The sequence below is a fragment of the Calypte anna genome, chromosome 3, assembly GCF_003957555.1.
Source record: "Calypte anna isolate BGI_N300 chromosome 3, bCalAnn1_v1.p, whole genome shotgun sequence".
NCBI classification, from domain to species: Eukaryota; Metazoa; Chordata; class Aves; order Apodiformes; family Trochilidae; genus Calypte; species Calypte anna.
In genome coordinates this window covers 54,329,366-54,354,984 of record NC_044246.1, presented here as the reverse complement: position 1 = coordinate 54,354,984, position 25,619 = coordinate 54,329,366, and the positions used below count along the sequence as shown (strand labels likewise).

Here is a 25,619-nt window from a genome sequence, read left to right as displayed (position 1 = left end):
CCCTGAAGTCACTCTTCATTGCCCTTACCTTTCTTGTGATAATTTCTTCACTGCCAACCTGAAAAATCAGCAGTGGATAGTAATTAGAGGAACCCACAAGATTAGGGAGTTTCCTTTTAACATCTCTAATCCGAGCCCCAGGGAGGCAGCAGACCTCCCTGTGGGATGGGTCCGGTCGACAGATGGGCCCTTCTGTCCCCCTCAGAAGGGAGTCACCCACCACAACTACTCTCCTTTCCTTCTTGATTGAAGAAGTCCTAAGGACACGGGGTGACTGACGAGTCCTAGGTGGTTCAATAGGTAAGTCTACCTCTGTGACTACATTTTCCTGTCCCTGAATTTCCAAGGCCTCATACCTATTCTTCAAGGGCAATTGGGAGGGAGGAGGGGGTTGGGAGGATTTTTTCGTGCCCTTCCGAGGCCGGACCTCCTTCCATTCATTCATATCTCTTAAGTCCTCTCCTTCTGTCTGGTGACAGGAGGGGGGGGGATCCATCACTTCCTCAACCTCTCCCATCTGCCCCTGCCTCAGGGTGTGATTCCACCAGTCACATTCCACCTCTCACATTCTCTAATGGTTCTCAGTCTCTCCACCTCCTCTGTCAGTTTAACCACCTGCCTGAGGAGATCATTTACTTGCTCACACCGCACACATGCAGTATCACTGGTTCCCTTTGATACCGGTGCCAGGCACAGGCATTCACTGCAGCTAAAGACCTGCACTGCTGCATGCCTGCTTGGGAGCTCCGTCTGAGTCCCCACATTCTTTTTCACTATGGTTTTTGGCCACGTTGTGACCATGATGTATCTAGCTACTAGTTGCTCCCTGCCTGCCCTCGCACCTGCCCTCTGGAAGCTAGCTGCCGCTCTCTGCTCTGCACTGCCGCGTGCTTACTCCTGCTTACTTTGCCTGTGCCAACTGCCTTTTTTTCCTAAAAAGATGATTGGAAATTGAAAAAAGACCATTTATCAAACTGAAAAACAGAATCCAGCCACAAATCTGAAAGGCTTCTAGTCAGGAAGCCAGATACATTAAAACCAAGGGTATTTCTATGAACAGTGTAGAAAAAAGCATCTTTGTGTAACATCCAAATTCAACAGGCACTGAGCTGGTAGAATTCCAAGATGAATAGAAACTTGTTTCAAGTATTTAATTTCAAAACTCATAGTAGAAAACAAAGATCCAAGACAAAGCCTGCAGAAAATAAAGTATCTTTAGGAACAGATGTGACTGAAGTAATTGCTGCACTGAGTGAAGAGGTCAGTTGCAGGCAGATAATACATAGTATTTGACAGCTGTTAGCCATCAGTTATGAGCACAAGAATTTCATATTCCATTTTTCCATGTCTGAAAAACTTAAGAGTCAAAGCAGGGGACCAAACCACTCAGATAATAGGAATACTCACCCTGTTTTGTCTTCTTAAAGATACAACAGAACAAGATGGATAGGGGGAAAAAATCACTAAGATGAACGTACTAAGAGAGCACTCCAAAAAAACTCACTTCAAGCACTAAAAAAATAATTTGGAATTAAAGAAAATCATAAAACAGATTTTCTTGAGGAGAGATTTTCAGGGTTTGAGTCTCACACAGTATCTTCTGCATTTTTTTAATAGTTTCATGCTTGTGGTATCTATTCTAAAACAAAGAAATATGGCACAGTATAAGAAAAACAGAAGGATGACAACCAAAAGGCAACACAAAGGTTGCTGCACTGTTGCTAGCTTACTTCAATTATATATTCTGCACTACCTATTCTGAAAGTTACCAATTAAGACATTCTTTGTAAGAAACCAAATGTGACTACATGGAAGTATTCAACCATATATGTATCTTCCCTTCTGTGCTTGGTTAGTTTTTGGGTTTTTAAAAAATCAGTTCCATAGACAAGAAATGTACAAAAAATTCTTACTATGTGGAAATTCTAAATATAAGTGTATGCTATCACCTAACTTTAACCCTTAAACATTGTATTCATCAATCCAAACCAATTGAGTTTTTAAAATTGTGTCATTAAAATTACATTTACCAATTAAATAAACAATAAAGTACATTTAACCACTAAAATACATTCAGTAATTTAAAAAGTTGCATTGCAATGACTAACACTATGAGAAAATATCCATAGTGTTTCAGTCCTGAAGTGTCATTATGCTGATGCTTTTAGGGCCCCTGCCTCAGTCCACAGAGCAACAAAGAAGACAGCGATGTTTGGAGTTTTATCCTAAAATGCTGAAAGCCCAAGAATGTGGTCAAAGATAGCATTATCTAATCCAACAGTCACTACCTACCAGAATACATCTCACATGATGGCTCTCCTCCTCTCACCACTGAGTCACTGCAACAAATAGAGAAGCAGGCTGCAGACAGGCTGCAGACACAATGCACAGCGGAGCAAGAGGCGCCAGCGCCAGGTGCAGGGTGACTTCAGCTCCATCTGCAGCATTCTGACATTTGCAAAAGAGCAGCTACCTTCTGACAGCAAGGAACTGCATGTACTCTATGGACAACAATTTAACTACATACAGTTGACCTACTTTATTACTGTTAAAAACATCTAGGAAAAAAAAGTGCTTTAACATTGATTATTTTGAACTTGGCTGCTAGTTTGAGTTTTAAGAGCTTAATCTTCTGATTACCTTCAGAAAAGGAACAGGTGTCCCTGCTATGGTCTTTTAAATTTGCAGAAACCTATCTGAACATTAATGTTAAACTTGCTCTTCCATCTTTAATATTAAAAATATACTCATCATTCCAAAATTCAGCACAGAGCTCATGCTTCTGTATCATCATGTAAACCTAACTGAATACCTACCTCTAGGCCTACAAATTTGTGCTTATGTACCATGGCATGAACACATACTACCCTCAAATTTTGTAATCTATTTACAAAGAGAAAACATAGGCTTAATCATGCAAATACAGACTGCAAATTTCCATCAAACACAGGCAGCCTCCACTGAGATAATTTTCATGAATAAACAGCACACCTGATGCACCAATAATATAACTTCATCAGAAGTGATCAATACATAACCTCTTCACATCTTCCTAAGTTCTCTCTGTTGCAAGAACTTCAATTTGCTTCAACTAAACTGTACTCCTGCTACATGCTCTCCCTAAAACTCTTTAGTTAGCTTTATTTTTCTCAAGTGCTAGACAGTCTAGAGAGCTTCTACCTAAGCATACTCTGCCCTGTTTCAGTGAAACCCTAACAAGAGATAATCAACTTGATAAAATGAGCAAGAAACAGACACTTTGAAGATATGCTAAGTTTGACTGTTCAAAAGGAAGAGGTTTGTAAAGTGAGTTTGTATATACTATGGAGTATATACAATAGTTGACCTCAATAGTAGTTGACCTCTGTTTTTTTAAATAGCAATGAAAGATGAGACGGTGTCAAATCATGCCTGTTTTTAAAAATCTGTACACAAGAACACTTTCCATCTAATTTAATGCAAAATTATAATTTAATTGGCTACATGTATCACTATTTTTAAACACTAAGCAATTCTAGAGATCATTATAGCTATTTTCAATGTTCAAGCAGCTTTGCCCTAATTTATCACCACTGCATGTAAACCTTTCACTGTCAGTTTAATTTCCCCCATATAACCTGAACACTAATACTTGGTCTACAGGTTGGACACTTTCTCCTCTAAAAATAGGACACCTACTATGTGTTATCTCTCATTCCATTTGAATCATCAAAATCTGTAACATCATCCAACTCCTTCTGTTCTCCTTCATACTCATGTATCCTGACTTGTACCAGCCGCAAGGACTTGCTTTGTTCAGCAAAATGAGGAAAATGTGACTGCTCCCAGACCCTCTGATGCAGGAGGAACTGCCTGGTCTTATGGTACTCAGCATTTCCATAGCAATCCTCCTCTCTTCCACCTAAACAAGGGAATTCCCTCTTGATATCTAACAATATCTTGGTATCCATCAATAAATAACAATATCTACCTTTACTAAAGCCCAGCAACGGTGCATGAACAGCCTTTCCACTTTTGCAAAAGAAAATACTATCTGTGCTATGTTTTATCTGGTTAATTATTCTCTTCAAAAGTAGTTCTAAAGCTTTTCCCATTACCAAGATCAAATTAGCAGGCTTTACTTCCTTGATCAGAAAAGATTTTAAGGTCTAACAAGCTTTTATATTATAAGCTCAAAGTGCACTAGTTGGAAATAAGAAAATGAGAAAGAACTAGCCTTTATCAGCCAAACAAAAACTACCAACCAGCCACCATGATAAAGACATGAAGAGGTGACTATAAACCTAAAGATTACTAGATACTGGAATTTTAACAGACAAAGAGATCTACTAATGCTATTTGATCAAAACTCATCAAGTCTAGTATTTCACACCTTGATCTTTTCAATAGATTGAAAAGGAAATTGAAAGGGAAATTGACTGGTGGAGTCGCACCCTTTCGACTGCAAAAGAAATCCAAAAGGAGTCAGTGGAACCCTGCCCCTCCTCCGATCAAACAGTAGTTGCAGACCAGGTGGATGGGGGGGAATGGAAACAGGTACGCCATCGGAAAGGCAAAAGAATCTCCCCGCAACCTCCACCACCCCCCCAGGTGTCCTTAAAGAACACATATGAGGCCCTGGACTCAGAAAATGAGGCGGAGGCCAGACAAGAGGAAGATCTCTCTGGAAGGTCTCCTGCTTGCCCTCTCTCCACCAGACGGGTTACAACCACAGCCACGAAGAAAAGAAGAAGGGTAGTTGTAGTTGGTGACTCCCTTCTGAGAGGAACTGAGGGCCCTATATGTCGACCTGACCCATCCCACAGAGAGGTCTGCTGCCTTCCCGGTGCCCGGGTGAGGGATATTAGTAGGAGACTCCCTCAACTAATTCAGCCATCAGACTATTATCCACTGTTGGTAGTCCAGGCTGGCAGTGATGACATTGCTGGACGAAGTACAAAGGTGATTAAAAAAGACTTCAAGGCACTGGGCCGTTTAGTTGATGGGTCAGGAGCACAGGTGGTGTTCGCCTCGGTTCCAGCAATAGAAGATTTAAATGAGGAGAGAACTAGGAAAACTAATCTGATCAATAGGTGGCTGAGGGATTGGTGCCACCGGCGGAACTTTGGGTTTTTTGACCACGGGACAACTTCCGTACTACCTAGTGTACTCAAAACAGATGGACTTCACCTAACTAACAAGGGGAAAAGGACTCTAGCGTATAAGTTGGAGAGGCTCATAAGGAGGGCTTTAAACTAGGTTTGAAGGGGGATGGGGTTGAAACTGGGCTCTCCAGAAAGGAGCCTAAGGGTGGTCTGCCCAAGGTACGAGACAAACCAGCAGCCCAGCTAAAGTGCATGTACACCAATGCACGCAGCATGGGCAACAAACAAGAGGAGCTGGAAGCCATCATGCATCAGGAAAGCTATGATGTAATCGCTATCACAGAAACGTGGTGGGATGACTCCCATGACTGGAGTGCTACTATAGGTGGCTACAGGCTTTTCAGAAGGGACAGGCAGGGTAGGAGAGGCGGAGGGGTAGCCCTATATGTTAGGGAGTCCCTTGACACTGTAGAAATTGAAGTCTGTAATAATAAGGTGGAGTGCCTGTGGATCAGAATCAAGGGGAAGGTCAACAAGGCTGATATTGTGATGGGAGTCTGTTACAGACCACCCAATCAAGATGATGAGGATGATGAAGTATTCTACAGGCAACTGGCGGATGTCTCCAAATCGTCATCCCTTGTTCTCGTGGGCGACTTTAACCTACCAGACATCTGCTGGGAACTCCACAGCACAGAGACGAAGCAGTCTAGAAGATTCCTGGAGTGTATAGAGGATAATTTCCTGCTCCAGCTAGTAAATGAGCCCACCAGGAATGGAGCCTCGCTTGACCTTCTTTTCACAAACAGAGAGGAGCTGGTGGGAGATGTGGTGGTCGGTGGTCGCCTGGGACTTAGTGACCATGAAATAATAAAGTTTTCAATATTCAGGGATACAAGGAGGGTCGTCAATAAGACCTCTACGCTGGACTTCCGAAGGGCAGATTTTGACCTCTTCAGAAGACTTGTTCGGAGTATACCCTGGGAAACAGACCTTGAAAACAGAGGGGTACAGGAGGGTTGGTCGTACTTCAAGTAACAAGTTCTGAAAGCACAGGAGCAGGCTGTCCCAGTATGCCGAAAAGCGAGCCGGCGGGGAAGACGACCGGCCTGGCTGAATTGGGAGACTCTGAAAGAAATTAGGGTTAAGAGGAGGGCCTACCAATTATGGAAAAAAGGGATAACTACTGAGGAGGAATTTAGGAATATTGTTAAGTCATGTCGAAAGAAAATCAGAGACACAAAAGCACAATGCGAACGGAATCTCGCCACCTCTGTGAAGGATAACAAAAAGTCCTTCTACAGATACATTAGCAGCAAAAGAAGGGGCAAGGAAAATATCCATTCTTTACTGGACACGAGTGGGAATATAGTTGTTAAAGATGAAGAAAAGGCTGAGGTATTTAACACCTTCTTTACCTCAGTTTTCAGCGGAAAGACAGGTTACCCTGAAGACGGATGGCTTCTGGAGCTCACAGAAAGTGACATGAATCTAAACAGCCCCCCTGTAATCCTGAAGGACACAGTCTGTGACCTACTGCGATGCTTGGATCCCCACAAGTCTATGGGACCAGATGGGATCCACCCAAGGGTAATGAAGGAGCTGGCAGAAGAGCTCGCCAAGCCTCTCGCTATCATCTATCAACAGTCCTGGCTCACTGGGGACATCCCAGATGATTGGAAATTGGCGAATGTCACGCCAATCCACAAAAAGGGCCGGAAAGAGGACCCAGGAAACTACAGGCCCGTCAGCCTGACCTCAGTGCCTGGCAGGGTCATGGAACAGATCATCCTCGGTGCAATCACACAGCACCTGCAGGATGGGCAAGGGATCAGACCCAGCCAGCACGGTTTTAGGAAGGGCAGGTCATGCCTGACCAACCTGATCTCCTTTTATGATCAGGTGACCCGGCTGGTGGATGAGGGGAGGGCTGTGGATGTGGTCTACCTAGACTTCAGCAAAGCCTTTGACACCGTCTCCCACAGCATCCTCCTGAAAAAACTGTCAGCCCGCAGCTTGGACAGGAGCACCCTGTGCTGGGTTAGGAACTGGCTGGAGGGCCGGGCCCAGAGAGTGGTGCTGAACGGGGCTGCTTCCAGTGGGCGGCCGGTCACTAGTGGTGTCCCCCAGGGATCAGTGTTGGGCCCAGTTCTGTTCAACATCTTCATTGATGATTTAGATGAGGGGATTGAGTCCATCATCAGCAAATTCGCAGACGACACTAAGCTGGGGGGGAGTGCTGATCAACTAGAAGGCAGGAGGGCTCTGCAGAGGGACCTGGACAGACTGGAGAGTTGGGCTGATTCCAACGGGATGAGGTTTAACACGGCCAAGTGCCGGGTCCTGCACTTTGGCCACAACAACCCCATGCAGCGCTACAGGCTGGGGACAGAGTGGCTGGAGAGCAGCCAGGCAGGAAAGGACCTGGGAGTCTGGATCGACAAGAAGCTGAACATGAGCCAGCAGTGTGCCCAGGTGGCCAAGAAAGCCAATGGCATCCTGGCCTGTATCTGGAACAGCATTGCCAGCAGGTCCAAGGAAGTGATTCTGCCCCTGTACTCAGCCCTCGTGAGGCCACACCTTGAGTACTGTGTCCAGTTCTGGGCCCCCCAGTTCAGGAAGGATATCGAGGTCCTGGAGCAGGTCCAAAGGAGGGCAACCAGGCTGGTGAAGGGACTCGAGCATAGACCCTACGAGGAGAGGCTGAGAGAACTGGGGTTGTTCAGCCTAAAGAAGAGGCGGCTCAGGGGAGACCTCATCGCTCTCTACAACTACCTGAAAGGAGGGTGTAGCCAGGTGGGGGTTGGGCTCTTTTACCAAACGACTTTCAACAAGACAAGAGGGCATGGACTTAAGTTGTGCCAGGGGAAGTTTAGGTTAGATATTAGAAAGAATTTCTTTACGGAAAGAGTGATCCGTCATTGGAATGGGCTGCCCACTGAAGTGGTGGATTCTCCGTCCCTGGAGATATTTAAAAAAAGACTGGATGTGGCACTCAGTGCCATGGTCTAGCAACCGCAACGGTGGTTCAAGGGTTGGACTCGATGATCTCTGAGGTCCCTTCCAACCCAGCCAATTCTATGATTCTATGATTCTATGATTCTATGATTATGTATAACTAATAGAACAGTTGAAGTTTTCTGGCAGAAGCCAGTTTGCAGGAAGCCATCTGTGCACATACTCGGGGAAAATAAAGCATTTCAGTAGTGGAAAAATCTAATTTCATTTGCAACTCCCTCTCATTGGTATATTCTAGTGAATAGGTTTGGGACAAAACATTCTCCTTCATAAAAGAGAACAATATCCAAAAATCTGAAAAAAAATGGAATAATTTCTAATGCAAATTTCACATTTTGCATTAAACAGAAAAACCCCACAGAACTGAAAATTTTGTAGAAACAGTAAGATTTCAGGGAGACATTTTAAAAACCTTTAACTAAGATACTTGTCACAGCCAGCCTTCAAGCAACACCCATACTCAATTGCAGAAATTAAGGCAGCAATTTTGCCGAGGTAGAATTGTTCAGGCTGGAAAAGACCTTCAAGATCATCAAGTCCAGCCTTGTCCTAACCCTATTACCCTATTCCCAATGACATACATCTAAACCATGTCCCCAGGCATCACATCCAGGCAATTTTTAAACACATTCAAGGGATGGAGACTCAATCACCTCACTGGGGAGCCTGTTCCAGCACTTAATAACCCTTTCAGTAAAGAAATTTCTCCTGATACCAAACCTAAATCTCCCCTGACACAACTTGAAGCCATTTCCCCTTGTCCTGTCATCTGTTACAGTGAGAAGACCAACCCCACTCTCCCTACAACCTCCTTTCAGGTATTTGAAAAGAGTAATAAGGTCTCCCCTCAGCCTCCTTTTCCCCAGACTAAACAGCCCCAACACCCTCAGTCACTCCTTATAAGGGATGTTTTCCAAACCCTTCACCAGCTCTGTTGCCCTTCTTTGGACTTGCTCCAACACCTCAATGTCCTTTTTGTATTGAGGTGCCAAAAACTGAACACAGTACTCGAGGTAGGGCCTCACCAGTGCTGAGTACAGGGGCAAGATTACTTCCCTAGTCAAAAAACTTACTGGAAAAGTGCTCTTCTCAGACTGCTAAAGATGTCAATGTTACCCAACATCTATAGCTATTCAGTACTCTCCATAAAACTAGGTATTAAGTCTCTGAAAGCTAGACTTGACAGAACTAAGAAAAACTTTACTATGAATAGGAATGAACTGTGAACAATAAGAAAATGAGAGGCAAAGAGGAAAAAAAAATCATTATTATTATACCAAAACCTTGTTTTCCAGAAACTCTGTGAGCAAAATAAGTCTTCAGGTTGAGATAAACAACACTGATGTGTCTTTTTGTTTCTGTCTCATTTTGTCTCCTGTCTTAATATACAATATAGAGGCTGGAAAGATTTAAATAGCTGTGGACTGTCCCATGAAACTACCTCTGCATGCTCAACTTGAAAAAGTTTATACTTATGTAACTCCAATCTTCTGGTAAACCTTATGTAAGGCATTAAAAGAAACCTTTGATTCCATCTAAATCATGCCTCTAGGACACAAACTTCATGCAGATTTTTTAACACAGAGAGAACATGATACATTCCTATGACAGTATTCTACTGACCATTCATACATATCCTAGCCCAAAAAGTAACTGCTATATTAAATTCATGTGCCTATCTCAGATTAGAACTGTTTGGTTAGTTCTAATATAATAAAATAAATTCATATGTCTTTAAAGGCATTCTACTTCATGAAAATAAACTGCTGGACAAACGGCACTATTTCAAATGCAAAGGGAAACTGGAAACCGCACACCTGGCTACTAAAGAATGGTCATGGGTTGTGGAAAATCCACAGAAACCAGTCTAACAGGAACAGAAAGTGATGGACAAACTTTCCTTCCTTTAAATTATTATAGCTATCTTGCTACGCATTGTGTGATGCAGTTTTTTCTTTTCTTTCAGTATTTCCACAAGTTTTCAAAACAGCTCAGAAATTATATGTGTAGTAATTACTAGTTTACTGGGGAAGCATATAAATTCTTTTACAATAGTTAAAAATAAATATTAGCAAAACCTCAGAAAAATTACCCTTGCATGGTAAAATTAAAAGCATTCATTGAAATCTATCAGTAAATATGGATTTCGACCCTTTTTAGCCTCTGAGCTTGTACTATCTAAAACTAATGCCTCCCAAAAGGAGTTATGAAAGCCTCACCATAACAGTACTGCTTGCTAGCATACCAGGTTTTCCTCAACAGCATCATCCCACTCCCTGATATCAACTAAAACTGTAAGCAAACAATAAATATTTAACAACGACAAAACTCCCTAATATTCTGCTGCATTTATGTGAACTTCTAACAATTCAGAGTACTTACAACAGATGTTGGTCACATTTTGCTCCATTACGTCCCTGAAGGACAACAGGTGGCCTGTACACCTTCATTACTCCTTACAGTATATGCACCTTTTGTGCTCCTGATGTTCTTGGTGTCTTTAGTAATAAAGCAGTGATGACTTTGAAGTTATTTATAAACAGTAACTCATTAAATTCCTAAGTGTCATATTAGATACCAGCTCAGTGACTCATATTCCTGACAATTTATCATGGCTGGAAGAGAAGGTAAATTTATACGTACGAGTAGCATACACAGGCATGCCATGACCTAATCTTGTATTTTAAAATGGTATTTGACACTAAGTAACTCTGAAGTTATTAACAAATAGGTATGTCAGTTGAAGTTAGCTCATTATAACACAAAGAGAAAAATAACCCATACAACAAAAATTCCCTTAATTTTTGAGGATTGAAAATGGAAGCTGGAGTGTTTTGAAGGTTGTTATTAATGTACTTGAATAAGTGCAATTTTTGGAAAATTATGATTATCTTAAAGTGTCATATTTTCTTAACAGAAAATAGTTATCAATTCACCAGACAAATTTATTTCATTGACCACTTTATGTGTAATCTTGGCCTCATAATAAAAACCTCAATGTTTTAGATCACACATCTGGTCCTAGTGGCTTTAAAGATCCTTGCCACTGCACAGTAGGCAATGCAAACATTCAAGTTACAGGCCTGCAGCAAAATAAACAAAGTAACATTACTACTTCAGCATTTACACTAAAAATGCAAAGCATCTAAATCCTTTCTAAAATAGAGAAAAATATTTGAACCAAAATAATATACTTTTGCTAACAATCATCTAATTTGATTCTTCAGTTCCCAATTTCACCAAGATTCTTGAACATCAGTTTGTGAAGAAAAGTGTCAGATCAGTTGAAGAGCACTCCAAGATGCCACTCTTCACCGTTCATTCCTTTAGCAAAACATTTCTGAGGAAATGTTTATATTTGTGCCTCGGAAAACCCTGAAGCTACAAACCACATAGTTAAACTTTGCAATTATTCCTTCTTTGAGCACAGGGTTGGACTAGATGACCTCCACAGTGTCCCCGTTTTCAACTTTAATATTTATGTAAGCAGACTTTTTTCTCAAGAATAATTTTAAAAAAATATTCTGAAATTCTTCAATATGGGAGTTGGTCACTACAGAATCCAGTTACACTTCAGAGGAGGGATATGAGACCAGCACCTAAAGACAGCTCTTACCATGTCATACCTTAACCAATTACACACCTTACAGACATGCATTTCATGAGCAACAGACTTAGCAAAGCCTGCCCTTCTACTGATACATAACAAACCTCATGTTCCTTTCTAAACAGTAACATTAACTTCTGCGTTCCCTGTAGTTCCCTGTAGTTTTACTGCTCCCCATTCAGTTTTTCCCACTGCCTTTAACCTTGGCTGAGACTGGATATACCACTTGCAGATATGTTAAAAGTAATACATAGCCAAACCTTTTCTGCCCAGCTATTTACTACTCTCTACATTACAGTAGTAAGACTATTGTTACTACAGTTAGAAAGCTGAAAGACAATTACCGCAGAAGATAAGTTCTTAAACTGTATGATAACCCTATAGTTACACGAGTAAAGAAACTGGAGAAGCATTTATGAAATGTTTTAACAAAATTACATGTTCTTCCTAGACTTAATGACACAATGGTAACAGTCTTTCCACAGACAGTCTGGCTAGCAACATAAGTGAACACTCACTCCTGTTCTCTATCCTTTTTTTGGGGAAAAAAAAATCAAAACCAGGACCAGATTTCAAAGACATTTCAAAGACCAGATTAGATTAGATTAGATGAAAACAAGTAGAGTACATGATCAAATCAGAAAGTGAAACTATAAGAATGCCATCAGATAATATGTCCCTTATACACACAAAAAAATCAGGATATTTGCAAAGTCCTTAGTATGGGGTGGAACTTTTTACTGAAGATACACATATCTACAATGCTTCCCTGAGGAACATTCCAGCATCATAAATTTCAGTTATTGCAGCCTTCTAGAGAACAGACAGGGAATAAAAATATTAAAAGTTATTACTTTAGAAAAGATTCAAAGATAAAATCTGTTTTTAAGTCAGTCAAAGTAAGTGACAAAAAAGGCTTTATTGATGACAGCAGACTTATACACATATACATATCAAACAGATTGGTAGTGAGCCTCTTGCTATTTGTTTTTAAACAGAGGGACTTTGAGGTAAAGCAAGCCCTGATCAGATTGAAAGATATACTGCAGAAAATAGATGGAAAAATATGACCAATTTTGATGTCAAAACTTTCTTCAACACATACAGCTAGTCAAATCTATAACACAAATTATTCCCAAATTAGCAACCTGGTTCTGTTCACCTCTGCATAAACAAACTAAATGCAAAATATCACAATAGAAAAAAAATTAGTGCAAATTAAACCCTGCATGTTAAAATGTTTTTCCAGTTACCACTGAAGGCTATTAAGTGCCTTTACTCCATCAATCCGAACCACTTCCTATTTACTCAAGGATCTGGTTCCCTGAATCTGTACTGCATGTGACATAAATCATTCCCAGCTTCCTTCCTGGAAGGGAACAGCTAATCTCCTGGGTGTATTTTCATGGTAAAATAATACAGGATTGCATCACAGGCAGTTTGCTTGAGATAGTTCAAGGTCTTGCTTCTTTCACTTACCCAGTCTGACAGCACTATCCTGACGACTTTGCCATTTCATATATCCATATCCCAAACACCCCACATAAAGCACTAATCCATGTTGCCATGCCATGCAACAGAAGCAGGAATATGACAACTATAAAGTTTGTTCCCAGAACTTGGGCACATGATCAATACATAGAGATTATTAAAAGGAACTGAAAAAACCCCACAGGTTACAAAAGCTATGGATCTTAAAAATAGCTCACAGAGCATGGGACAGCATATAGTAGCTTCACGCTGAAGCCTGGACAAGTGTCATGTGGTTAGGGAACAAGGAGTGTTCCCAAGGGCAGCACAGATATAAGCAATATTGCTACAGCTGAAAGTTAAGTTACTAAAGGTTCCACAAGTGTATGGAAATCAGAAATCACTAAAATCAGAGAATGAAGGTTTCTTTGCTGAAGAACTAACATAGGACAAAGGTGAACAAGCTTTCCAATATAATACTGTGATCTAGATCATCCACATTCAGAAGGAAAAACTGCCAGTCTTTGTGATGATATAATTCTCTACTTCTAAAGATCAGAACTTCCTTCCTTGCTGCTTTCTTCTTTATAAGTGTCAAAAACTGAAGATGAAACATTTACTAGAAAAATAATTAGTCCAGCTGCAAATGATGGCAGCAAAATCGTTCAAGGCTACCCATCTGATCTTCAAATCTTTTATGACAGGCAAAGAGCAATTACACAATTGTTTGAATGGGTGGGGATCAGGAACAAGGGATCTAGCTACAATCAGAGTTTTTACACTAGAAAGCTGCTCTACTAAAAATTGCAAGCACACAGATGCTACCCTAATGCAAGAAATTGTCTTGACATTTAATTTCTCATCATTAGTGAGGAGTTACTACATTCTTTAATGGAACAGCTGAACAGCTGTTCACTTACAATATCATACCTTCTTTGAATTTCCAATTCTTCTTGTGATGGACCATTTTGTACTTGAGAGGGAAGCTGTGAATTCTGTCGAGGCAGTGTAGGACCTGGAAGCACAGGCAGACCATAAATTAATGATTTTAACCTTTACTTCCCTAAAAAGGCACAAAATCAAGAAAAAAGGCCAGCCATCACATGACATTATAGGAACTACTTACTTATGCTTTTAAGCCAAACAAGCTCAACAATGTAATACAGCAAATAAAGTCTGCAACAAATGTTACTTTACATATTTGCAGAATGGATTTATTTCACATGGGTAACAAAGTTTCACAGAAGTGCAAAAAAAAATTGGATATGATAGAATTTGACAAAAGCTTTGCAATGCACTCCAAGTTCGAGATTTTCTTAGAACAATGAACAAGTACTCTTGGAGGAACAGAAAAGGCTCAAAAAATTAAAACACTCACCTAAATAGAACACTGGAATAGAAGAGAAAAAAAAAAACAAAACAGAAAAAAACCCATCAGAAGCTTATCACCACATCAATATAAGGAAGTTAAAAGCCATGTTTCTACAGGACACACCTAAATTTACCGAGATTTTAGCTTGTCAAATTAGATTAAAGACTGTCCATTTGGGATAGGCAAGTATTGTGTCCAAAGGAACAGAGGCATATAATGAATGTACAAACCGCATTCTGCTAATCACAAGAAATGAAAAAGAGGACATGCAAATTCATCTTCAACTTTCACTAATGTGCAATTCTGAATCATACATCTAAGGTGCCCCTTAGGGGAAAAAAACCCCACACACGGCAAATTGCCAGAGTCCAGTAAGGCAGCTCATCATAGCAAAACAGGGGTCAGATGAAACACTGATGGGTAACGGTGGGAGACTCCCTTCTCAGGGGCACTGAGGGGCCCATTTGCAGACCCAGTCCACTTACTAGAGGTCTGCATCTTACCAGGGGCTTGAATTAAGAACATAACAGGAAGACTGCATTAACTCATACATCCCACTGACTGTTTCACAAAGGTACCAATAATACAGATGGGATTAACCTGAAAACCTGCAGGAAAGACTACAAAGCGGTGGGAAGAGCAGCGAAGACCTCAGAAGCACAGGCAGTGTTCTCATCAACACTCTCAGTAAAAGGAAAAGGCCAGGAAAGGGACAACAGACTTGCAAAAAGTCAGTGAATGGTTGAGGGAAGGAATCATAGCGCTTTGGCTACCTAGACCAGAGGGCTCATTTTGATGAACCTCATCTGCTGGGGCCAGTGGGATTCACCTGTTTAGGAAGGAACTGTTTAAGAAGGAAAGGAAGGGCAAAAGAAGAGAGGGTGTCACCTTTAATATCAATCATCAGCTGGAGTCCATCAAGCTCTGCCTGGGGATGGATGAGGAGCTGATGGGTCAGGATGACAGGGAAGTCAGGGGCAAGAGATATCAATAGTGTGGCTCTGCTCCAGGACACCCAACCAAGGTGACCAAATGCATGAGGTCCTCTTTAGATAGATAGCACAAGCTCACAAGCCATGGTTCACTATATATATTTGTTCACTATCTTCTTTCTTGAGATTTAAGAGCAAGGTAAAAATCACAGCTTTCAGAGTCTGGATCCCCTAAGCAATCTGAGTGCTTGAACAAAAACTGCAACACAATCAATCATTACATTGCAATCACTGTGGATCATGTATCTCATTTTTCCTTTCAAATAAAGAATTCCCAACTCCTCCTGCAATAGCAAGGTAGCAGCATTTCTACATTGGCTACCATCTCAAAACAGAAAATGTTGGCTACCAGAAACATCAAGAAATTAGAATAGAAGAGCTTGCCGCTGGTATAAAATAACCACCATGTTGTAGAGGTTGACTATTCAGACAATGTCTGGCATAATGTGCCCAGTTTGGGGCTATCCACTACAGAGAAAGACAAACTGGAGCAAATAAAATTTAAAATAAAAACAGATAGAAAAAAGGTGGAGAAGGGTGAGGGCAAGGGTAGTGAAAAAGATGCTTGAGGAGAGACTGAGATAGCTGTGTTTGCTCAGTCTTCAGGTAAGGCAGGCATGTAACTGCCATTCTCATCTACCCAATAGCTCATTACAGAGAATACAGTCAGAATCCTCTCAAAAGTGCAGACGGGGGTGACAGGTAATGATCAAAAACTACAGAAAAGGAGCTTTCAACTAAGTAAGAAAAAGTTGCACCAAGAGAGCAGTTAAAAATTGGGTCAGGCTGCACAGAGGAGCTGTGATACCTCCGTCCTTGGAGACCTCAACATTCAGCTAGGCAAGGCCCTGAACAACTGGAGGATGGCTCCTCCTGAACAGGGGATGGGAGCACAGGGACTCTGAGAACTCCTACCTTGACTGAGTTTTCTCAAATGAAATTCATTTGAGAAGGTTCCACTGATCTGGAAACATATCATAAGTACCTTATTATGGCAACAACTGCCTTAGCACCCTTCATTTTATTGGAACGATCTTCCCAAAAATAATGTGCATTTCACACTGAAGTTTCAACCAGCCTCTCTGTCTGTACCCTATAAATAAAGATAGGAAACACTAGTACTTCTAATTCTCAGCATCCAAACATAAGATTAAATGAACTACGTAGGATTTACATCACTGACCTGAACTACTAAATAAGTGTCTGAATATTTTAAATTACATTCTACTTAGCTATTTTAGATTGTTATCATTAGCAGAGTAACTCAGTGAGTTTGATTGTGAGAGGGAAACAAAACACTTTAAGTTCTCATGTTCTGTATGGAACAAATGAGAGCTCAATAAAAGCCACTGAAATCAAGGTATTTAAGTAAAAGATACAAAAGACAGTAGGCTCCTCAGTACCTTTACTTCTAGATCAAACCAACCATGTCCTCAGTCTTCACCAACTTGTAGCTCTTACTAAACTTCATATAATTTTTTCTACTATTAAGAAAATCAAATATACTGTGAATCTATTAGAGGTATAATAAAGTGAGACAGAGAAATTTGAGCATATTACTTCAACGGAGACACTGCTCAGAGTGAAGTGGAAGGATTATTTCAAGCCCTCCTGCTTGGTAGGGTACAATGAGACATGCCAGGAAGCCTGCATGGATACGCAAGGAACTCCTGGATATACTTAGGGTAAAAACAAAGTCTATAGAGGATGGAAGCATGGACAGATACCCTGGCAGAAGTACAGAAAAGTAGTCAGAGAAGCAAGAGATAAGGTTAGGAAAGCAAAATCACAGAGAGAATGGGATCTGGCAAGGGAGGTTAAGGGCAACAAGAAAAGTTTCTATAGGTACATCAATGATAAGAGGAAGACTAGGGAAAATGTGGGCCAACTCCAGAAGGAAACTGGAAAACTGCTCATCCAAGACAAAGAGAAAGCTGCAGTACTCAATGCCTTCTTTGCCTCAGTCTTCACCAGCAAGGACTCTGGGCACACCCTCCATCTTATGAAAGCCAAAAGCAGAGAATGCAGAAAGGAAGCTCCCTCCACTGTAGATGAAGAGCAGGTTCAACATCACCTAAAGGACCTTAAAGTAAATGGGGAAAAAAGAAGACCCAGGGAGTTACAGGGCAGTCAGTCTCACCTCTGTGCCTGGCAAGATCATGGAGCAGATCCTCCTGAAGGCTCTACTAAGGCATGCAGATAACAAAGGAGTGACAGATGATGGCCAACAAGGCTTCACTAAGGGCTTTCCTTGGTGGCCTTCTGGCCTGCCTGGAAAAAGGAGTCCGGGAAGGCTGGACAATCCTCAAAAGGGAAATACTTAAGGCAGAGGAACAAACTGTACCTGTGCATTTTAAAATGAGCCAGCGTAGTACAAGACCAGCCTAGTTAAACAAAGAACTTTGGGCAAAACTCAGAAAAAAAAAGGAAAGTCTATCGGCTATGGAAGGAAGGGCAGGAAACTCAGGAAGATTACAAAGTTACTGCAAAGATAGAGAGAAAGAAAATTAGGCCAAAGCTCAGCTTGAATTTAATCTAGCCAGTATCATTAAAGATAAAAGAAATAGTTTCTACAAATACATAAATAGTAAAACAAGAGCTAGGGAGAACCTCCCCCCTCTGCTTGATGTGGAAGGAAAACTTGTGACCAAGGAAGAAGAAAAGGCTGAGCTGCTGAGTGTTTGTTTTGCCTGTGTCAATGTCAATTGATCCATGAAGGTACAGCTCCCTGACCTCGATGACCAAGATGGGGACCTGTAGACCTGTCAGTCTGACCTCAGTGCCAGGGAAGGTTATGGAGCAGGTCATCTTGAGTATCATCACACGGTACATGCAAGACAACCAGGTGATCAGGCCCACTCAGCATGGGTTTACAAAGGCAGCTCCTGTCTGACTATCCTCATCTCCTTCTACAACAAGATGACTTGCCTAGTGGATGAGGAAAGAGCTGTGGATATTGTCTATCTGGACTTTAGTAAAGCTTTTGACACTATCTCTCACAGCATTCTTCTCCAGAAACTTATGGCACTTGGCTTGGATAAATATACTCTGCATTAGACGAAAAACTGACTGTATGGTTGCACTGAAAAAATGGTAGTGACTGGAACTTATTCTGGCTGGTGACTGGTCATGAGTGGTGTCCTCCAGGGTTCTGCGCTGGGGCCTGTTCTCTTTAATATCTTCATTAACGATTTGGATGAGGGGATTGAGTGTACCCTCAGTAAATTTGCAGATGACACCAAGCTAGGTGGCTGTGTTGATCTGCTGGAGGGTAGGGAAGCTTTACAATGGGACCTAGAGAGGTAAGGCCAAGGTTAATTGTATGAGGTTTAACAAGGCCAAATGCCAGGTCCTGCACTTGGCCATAACAACCCCATGGTAAGCTACAGACCTGGGGAAGTGTGGTTAGAGAGCTCTAAGTTGGAAAAGGTTGGTATTGGTTGACACTCGACTCAATGTGAGTCAGCAGTGTGTGCAGTTGGCCAAGAAGGCCAATGGCATCCTGGCTTATGTTAGGAACAGTGTGGCCAGCAGGAATAGGGAGGTAATCATCCCTCTGTACTCAGCTCTGGTGAGGCTGCATCTTGACTACTGTGTTCAGTTCTGGGCATCTCACTGTAAGAGGGACACAGAAGTGCTGGAGTGTGTCCAGAGAAGGGCAACAAAGCTCATGAAGGGCCTGGAGCACAAGTCCTGTGAGGAGCAGCTGAGGGAGATGGGAGGTTGGAGCAAAACAGCCTCTGCTCCTTAGTGGACTGTGATAGAACCAGAGGGAATGGATGGAAGCTGTGCCGGGGGAGGCTTAGGCTGGATGTTAGGAAACATTTTTTCCCTGAGAGGGTTGTCAGGCATTGGAATGGCCTGCCTGGGGCAGTGGTGGAGTCATCATTCCTGGAGGTATTTAAAAAGTGTTTGGACCTGGTCCCTAAGGATATGGTTTAGTAGTTAGCTTATGCTGTTGGTCAGAGGTTGGACTGGATGATCTTAGAGGTCTCTTCCAACCTAAAACATTCAGTGATTCTATGATGGGGCCACAGCCTCAGTGAACAAAGGCAGAGCAACAAACATCATCTACCTGGACCTATGCAAAGCATTTGGCACTGTCCCACATGACATTCTGGTCTCTAAACTGGAACAATACAGATCTGTTGGATGGACCACTCTCCGGATAAGGAACTGAATAGATGGTTGCAACCAAAGAGCTGTGATCAATGGCTCAAAGTCCAAATGGAAACAGGGGACAAGTGATGTTCATAAAGGGTCAGTACTTGGACTGATGCAATTCAACATCTTAGTCATTGATACGGGCAGTGGAATCAAGTGCATCCTTGGCAAGTTTGCTGATGACACCAAACTGTGTAGTGAAGTCAACAAGCTGGAGGGAAGGGACACTATCCAGAGGGACCCTGACAGGCTTGAGAAGTGGGCTTGTGCAAACTTCATGAAGTTCAACAAAGCCAAGTGCATGGTTCTGCACCTGGCTTGAGGCAATCCCATGCACAAATACAGGTAGGGAAGAAAAAGGATTAAGAGCAGCCCTGAAGAGAGGTCAAGAGCCCTGCACATGGTTTTCCAGAATAACATCCTTGGGTTTCTGGGACCTGGGTGTTGAGAACTTTGGTAGCAAAGTTGACAGTGTACTTACTACCTCTGAAAGGGAAGCTGTACAAGCTTAGGAATCTTGAAAAATTTTGTGCCCCAGAACTTTTTTAAGATCCAGACTGGTTGAGGGGGAAAACTGTCTTATCAGCTGGAGCAATCACAGTCTGAGTAACCATAGTGGAATAAATGAGTTTCACCAGGCACCTTTATAATCTGAAACAACCAACACTTTAGTAAAATAAGACTAGACTAAATGATCAGGTTACTGTATAAGAAATGTTGGGAACTGCAACTAAGTTTCTTACTAGACTATTGATTGGTTGTTTCATTTTAAGGAAAACTATTGCTAAGGGCTTATTGCTAGAAATTATAAGGGCAGATAAATGACCTCACTCTTTGCATTTCCCAGTCTCCCATCATTTGTGAGCACCATCCATAAGGATAGGATACAGTGCTCTGTGAAGTATCTTCTGGCTCTCAAAACAGTATCTGGAATGTCACTTATGAAAGACACTCTTCTGTTTCCTAAACTTCTAATGTAAGTGCGAGAGTTTAAATTCTTGCTCGGTTGGTTTCTTATATTTAATGTCTTTTGAATGTTAAAGGAACTTGAGGTATTCTGGGTGTGTGTGTGGGGTTTCTGCCACAGAGATTGAGAACTGTGATACAGAAGCTCAAATTATGCAGCAGTGTTTTGGGCCACCAGCTGGTGCTGTGACTGCATATTAGTTCAGATCCTAATAAATTTATGCATGCTCCTTGGGTGTTTCTCAGATGTAGGACTGGAGCCATGGTCTGGGAATACCCGAGACAGGTTACTTTGACTGGTGGATTTTTACTCCATACCTTTCAAAAAAGCAGCCTGCTCATTTGAAAACAGTAAAACCAGTGTCTACTAAGAGCTGGGGTACATTTAGTAACTGCTGGATCTGGACCTTCTTTTGCATAGAGCCAGCATTTGTCTCTTCTGTGGCAGGGCTTATCTGCAGAAGGTGCCTGTGAGCTGAGTGTGCTGGGGAGGCAAAGTTCCTTATTGCATCGCTGCCTGGGGGATCTGTACAGAAAGGTTCTCTCCCTTACTGCTGACATATCAGAAAGGGGTCCTTGCATTTTTTGTCTGGATGTACCTAGATGTACCTATGTTCTCTGAGCCAGAATATTACAAACAGTTCCTGAATGAAAACCAGCAGTCACAACCTTACTTTGGTTTGCTTTGGTGTTTTGTTTTGCTTTGTTTTTTGGGGTTTTTATTTGGGTTTTTTTGTTTGTTTGTTTTGCTTTGTTTTTTTGCATGCACTATGTTGTGAAAAGCTACTCATCAGATTTGTCACAGAAAAGATTAATACAGTGCTGAATCTTGCACTCCACAGCTAACTAAGGATCTAGGGTTCTGTGAGCACATCTGTTGTATTTTGGAGTAGACTTGCCTCTCAGTAGGAAGTTCTTCTTAGTTGGCAGTAAGGATACTATTTGAATTTTTCTGGCTATGTGCAAACAATGTTTATTTGTTAACATCTCTAGATTTTACAGCACGAATGCTGGTTACATAATGGAGTTGAAGAGATTCTGGTTTATACATTTGATTTTAATACAATTTAAAAACCCACAATCTTTGTATTAAGGTATTCCCCTTGGGCTTAAGTAGTTAAGTTAAACTTAAGTTCTTCTGGCAAGAAGGCCCCTTCCCTGGAAGTATTCAACACCAGGTTCAATAAGGCTTTAAGCACCATGACCTAGTGGTAGGTGTCCCTTCCCATGGCAAGAGGGTTGGATCTAGATGCTCTTTAAGGTACATTCCAACCCTAGCCATTGTATAATTCTATGATCTTTGAAATAATTATATATGCTATGTCTTCTAAAAACAAAGATGCTTTTACACTTTTTGTCATAGATTTGTTTATCACACAGAATTATTAAAAATAATTAACAGAACTGAGGGACGAAGAAGTATGGAATGAATAGAGTAGACCATGAATGCATTGTTTCTGCAAAAATGGGCAGTAAAGCAGGAAATTATTTGGAGCATAGCTACACTTTAGATTATAGAATTATAATCAAGCAGAATTAAAACAAATTTAAAAATACCTAGTTTTGAAAAAGAAAACAGTAACTTCTGGGTGATATACCACCAAACTAGTTAGTGATACAGCTGTAATGGGATCTCCCCCACCCCAAACATCAAAGGTGTTTACCATCTGAACTTTTGAAAGTCATCCAAAACCATGACATGTAATTACTGAGACATCAAGGACAGACTATCTGCCTCAGACTTACAAAGCAAGTGCCCATTTTAAAGGGCACAAAAGGTTCATTTACTCAACACAGGATAGTACTGTTTCCACTGTGGTCATAAAGACAACAAATCATGAGAATTACAGAAATGTATACTGGCTACTGTACTCTACAGTTAAAAATTAATATAAGAACTTCTGGAAGATGAAGGCAGGAAGTGCTTTACAGAAGTTGTGTCTTCCTTATCTATTCATTTCAGCAAGCGCTGCATTGTCTTACATAATGTACACAATGTTACCCTAGAGGTACTCCAAAAATAGTATGTCCAAGAAATATCCAAAGATCTAACTGCAATGATAATAATAATTGAGTTATAAGTACACAGAAACATCTGTCATATTGGTCATCTAGAAAACTTTTCTGCCTTAAGACTTCTGAAGTCACATACCATCCTCTGTCAACTCCCCTGCATGACAGGTGGTAGGTAGAGGCTTTTGTGCCCATTAAGCCATGACTGCAGCTAACAAGCAGCTGGGGAAGCAGCCAGGCTGTTTGCTGTCTGCACCATAGTGCTGCCTTTCACAGACTTTTAGAGTTAGGCACAATCCAGCAGCAGCTGTCTTGCTGCTTAAGGGTGCTATACACCACTATCACTTGCCACATCTATCATACTCCCTTACCTCAGATCTACTGCTTTCCTGTATGAAACAGATCAACCTAAAAACTAATACTAAAGAACAAAAATAAGTGGTCATACTATGACCATTGACCAATTGGAACTGTATTATATTGAAAATACTGAAGAAATGAAAACCTTAAACTTCCATCCATTTAACATTTAAGGGTATTTAACAGTCTTTTTGAACAAGATATTATCATGCTGTGTCAGAGATTGGCACTCTACTGGAAACTAACAATCCAGCTTCACTTGCACTGGCTATTCAATCCATCCCAGCTATCAGAAAACCTGTTCTTATAGTCTCAAACTTGGTTCTAGAGCACTCTTCATCATGATCTCTCTAAATTCTGCAAAACACAACCATCAGCAAGATAAGCTACTGTAAACTGGCTCACCTGCTCCAGTAATTGATGTGTTTCTTCCATAGCTAAACATGCAAGGGAGCCAAAACCAATCCTCTGCTACCAATTAACATGGAAATTCTAGTATTTCTTATACATTTTTTCCATAAGGACATGCAACCTGTATATCCTTTCAAGAAAGGAAAATTTCAGCTTCCAAGTCATTTGGCTTGTACTCTAAAATTCCTCTATGCAAGTATAGACTCTTAACCACCGTGCTAAGGGACAACACTAAGTTAAAGGTGCATACCAGGTGGAAAAGTCTGTTTTATATTTTTATTAAGTTATTACAGCAATCCAAAAACATAACTTCATTGCTAAAATACCACTGTTTGGACAGGGGGACAGATGGTATAACATATTAGCAGGAACTAGACACAAGAAAGCTCTCAGAGGCTTTTAAACATCTTCAGTATACTTCAGAAACATGCCCAAAGGAAAAATATTCCCAGATACTGCCCGGATAAAAGTCAGATCCTTCTATAGGATCACTAACCTCACAGACCAGAACAAACCAAAAAAAAGGCTGAAAGGTCAATTCAGTCTAAGTTTTAAGGAAAGTCTTCTACTAAAGAAAGCACAGACGGTGCATTTTGTGGTGCACTCTGGCAGACAGATGATATAATTTCCAATTAATTTGTTCAGCAGCCATTCCAGTTTAATGCTCTCTATTTTTCAGCTTATTCTCACTTTTGCATCACCTTCTTCTATGACAGTTCAGATTATTCTGTAGTGGTAAATGGATGGGAAATCCAAATAATTAAAAAATCCAGGGGAAAAAGTCCTGCAAGATGTGGTATCTTCAGCTACATCAGGACCAGTTCTCGTTCTTCATGCAGTCACACAGACAACTTATGGTGGCATGGCTCAGAGAATGACATCAAGACTTCTGGGGGCTCCTTGAGCTGAACTAAGCACCCTAACATTACCTTTCTAAACCACAACCAGAGCTGCAATTTATCAAACTCCCTAACTCCATTTTCACTTCCAGTTGACTTCTGACCCCCAAATCTCTATTCAAAGCTGAATTACAGATGCACAGCCAGATATATATAAAAATTCCAGATGCATTTTTATATGAAAGTATAATCAACAAACTGAAGATGGAAACACAGGGCTTCTCCTGCCTCATTACCTTTTTTGCTCATCAGCTCCTTCAGTCTTTGCAATTACATTGTCTGCTTTAGAGTTTCACACCAAACACTCCACATCTTTTAATGTCACGTGCCTTAAGTAACCAGTGTTGACACAACACAACTGTCTGACACTGAAGAAATCACATTCCTATGAAGTAATACTCCTAAAGCCCCCCAAGTATGCATTGTTCAAGAGAGTAGCAATACATGCACTACTATTTTCATTTAGCTGGACAGGTTTGCTTGGGAACTGGTAACATAAGGATTTGTGAAGTGTTTTTTTGTGAAATGGTGGCAGTTAGATCATATGAAATCTTCCTCAGAACCCCACATGCCCTAGGGCTCAAGAAAGCCAAAACACACACAAGAAATCATTCCTGCAATTGGTGTGCTGTTCAGAATACAGCATGACAGACAATCCACTTCTTAAAAAATCTAGGAGCTTTCAAAAAGTTTGGTCAACTATCACACATTAGATTTTTCAGTTTCAGGTGAAGATCTCAGTTTTTCCCACCCAAGGAAACAGCTTTTATAAACAATTCAGTAATTAAGACTTTCCATTCTTTCATATTTCAGTATGTTAGTGCCAAAACTAAGCAACATTCCAATTATACAGTCTGATATTTCAATCAAAGTATGATTGACTTTTCAAAGGAAGAATTAATTGAAAGCAGACAGGAAGTTAATTTACATAAGCATGTACTATAAAATTAAGTGCACTTACTAATTATGACCTTTAGAAAAGATTATCATTAAGGACAGTTCACCTACTAAGCAAAGAACACACCCCAGATATCAGTTCAAAACCACAGCAAAAAGATGTATTTCTGTTGTAGAATATAAAAAGTTTTAAAAGAACAAAACCGAATAACATTTTAACAAATGTCTAATGATTTTTTGAATTAATGGACAGCAACCTTTTTCCAGAGATTTATACAAGGAAGTAAGCAGGAAAATTATTATGGTGAAGTAATCTCTGGCTCCTCCTCCCATTCAGAGCCTGTCCTGCTCCAGGACATAACAGAA

General features: G+C 41.0%; 1 protein-coding gene across 7 annotated transcripts in view; it reads right to left on the bottom strand.

Moving 5' to 3' along the window:
• The window catches only part of ENAH (ENAH actin regulator), a 135,905-nt gene that overhangs the window by 33,869 nt on the left and 76,417 nt on the right, over positions 1-25,619 (bottom strand). For 6 of the 7 annotated variants that reach the window (XM_030448787.1, XM_030448792.1, XM_030448794.1 and 3 more), the window contains one exon: positions 14,110-14,194. In XM_030448787.1, coding sequence (XP_030304647.1) covers positions 14,110-14,194 — 85 coding nt within the window. Of the gene's footprint in view, positions 1-10,484; positions 10,558-14,109; positions 14,195-25,619 lie in introns of those variants that run through there. The other variant, XM_030448791.1, reaches the window with a different exon arrangement.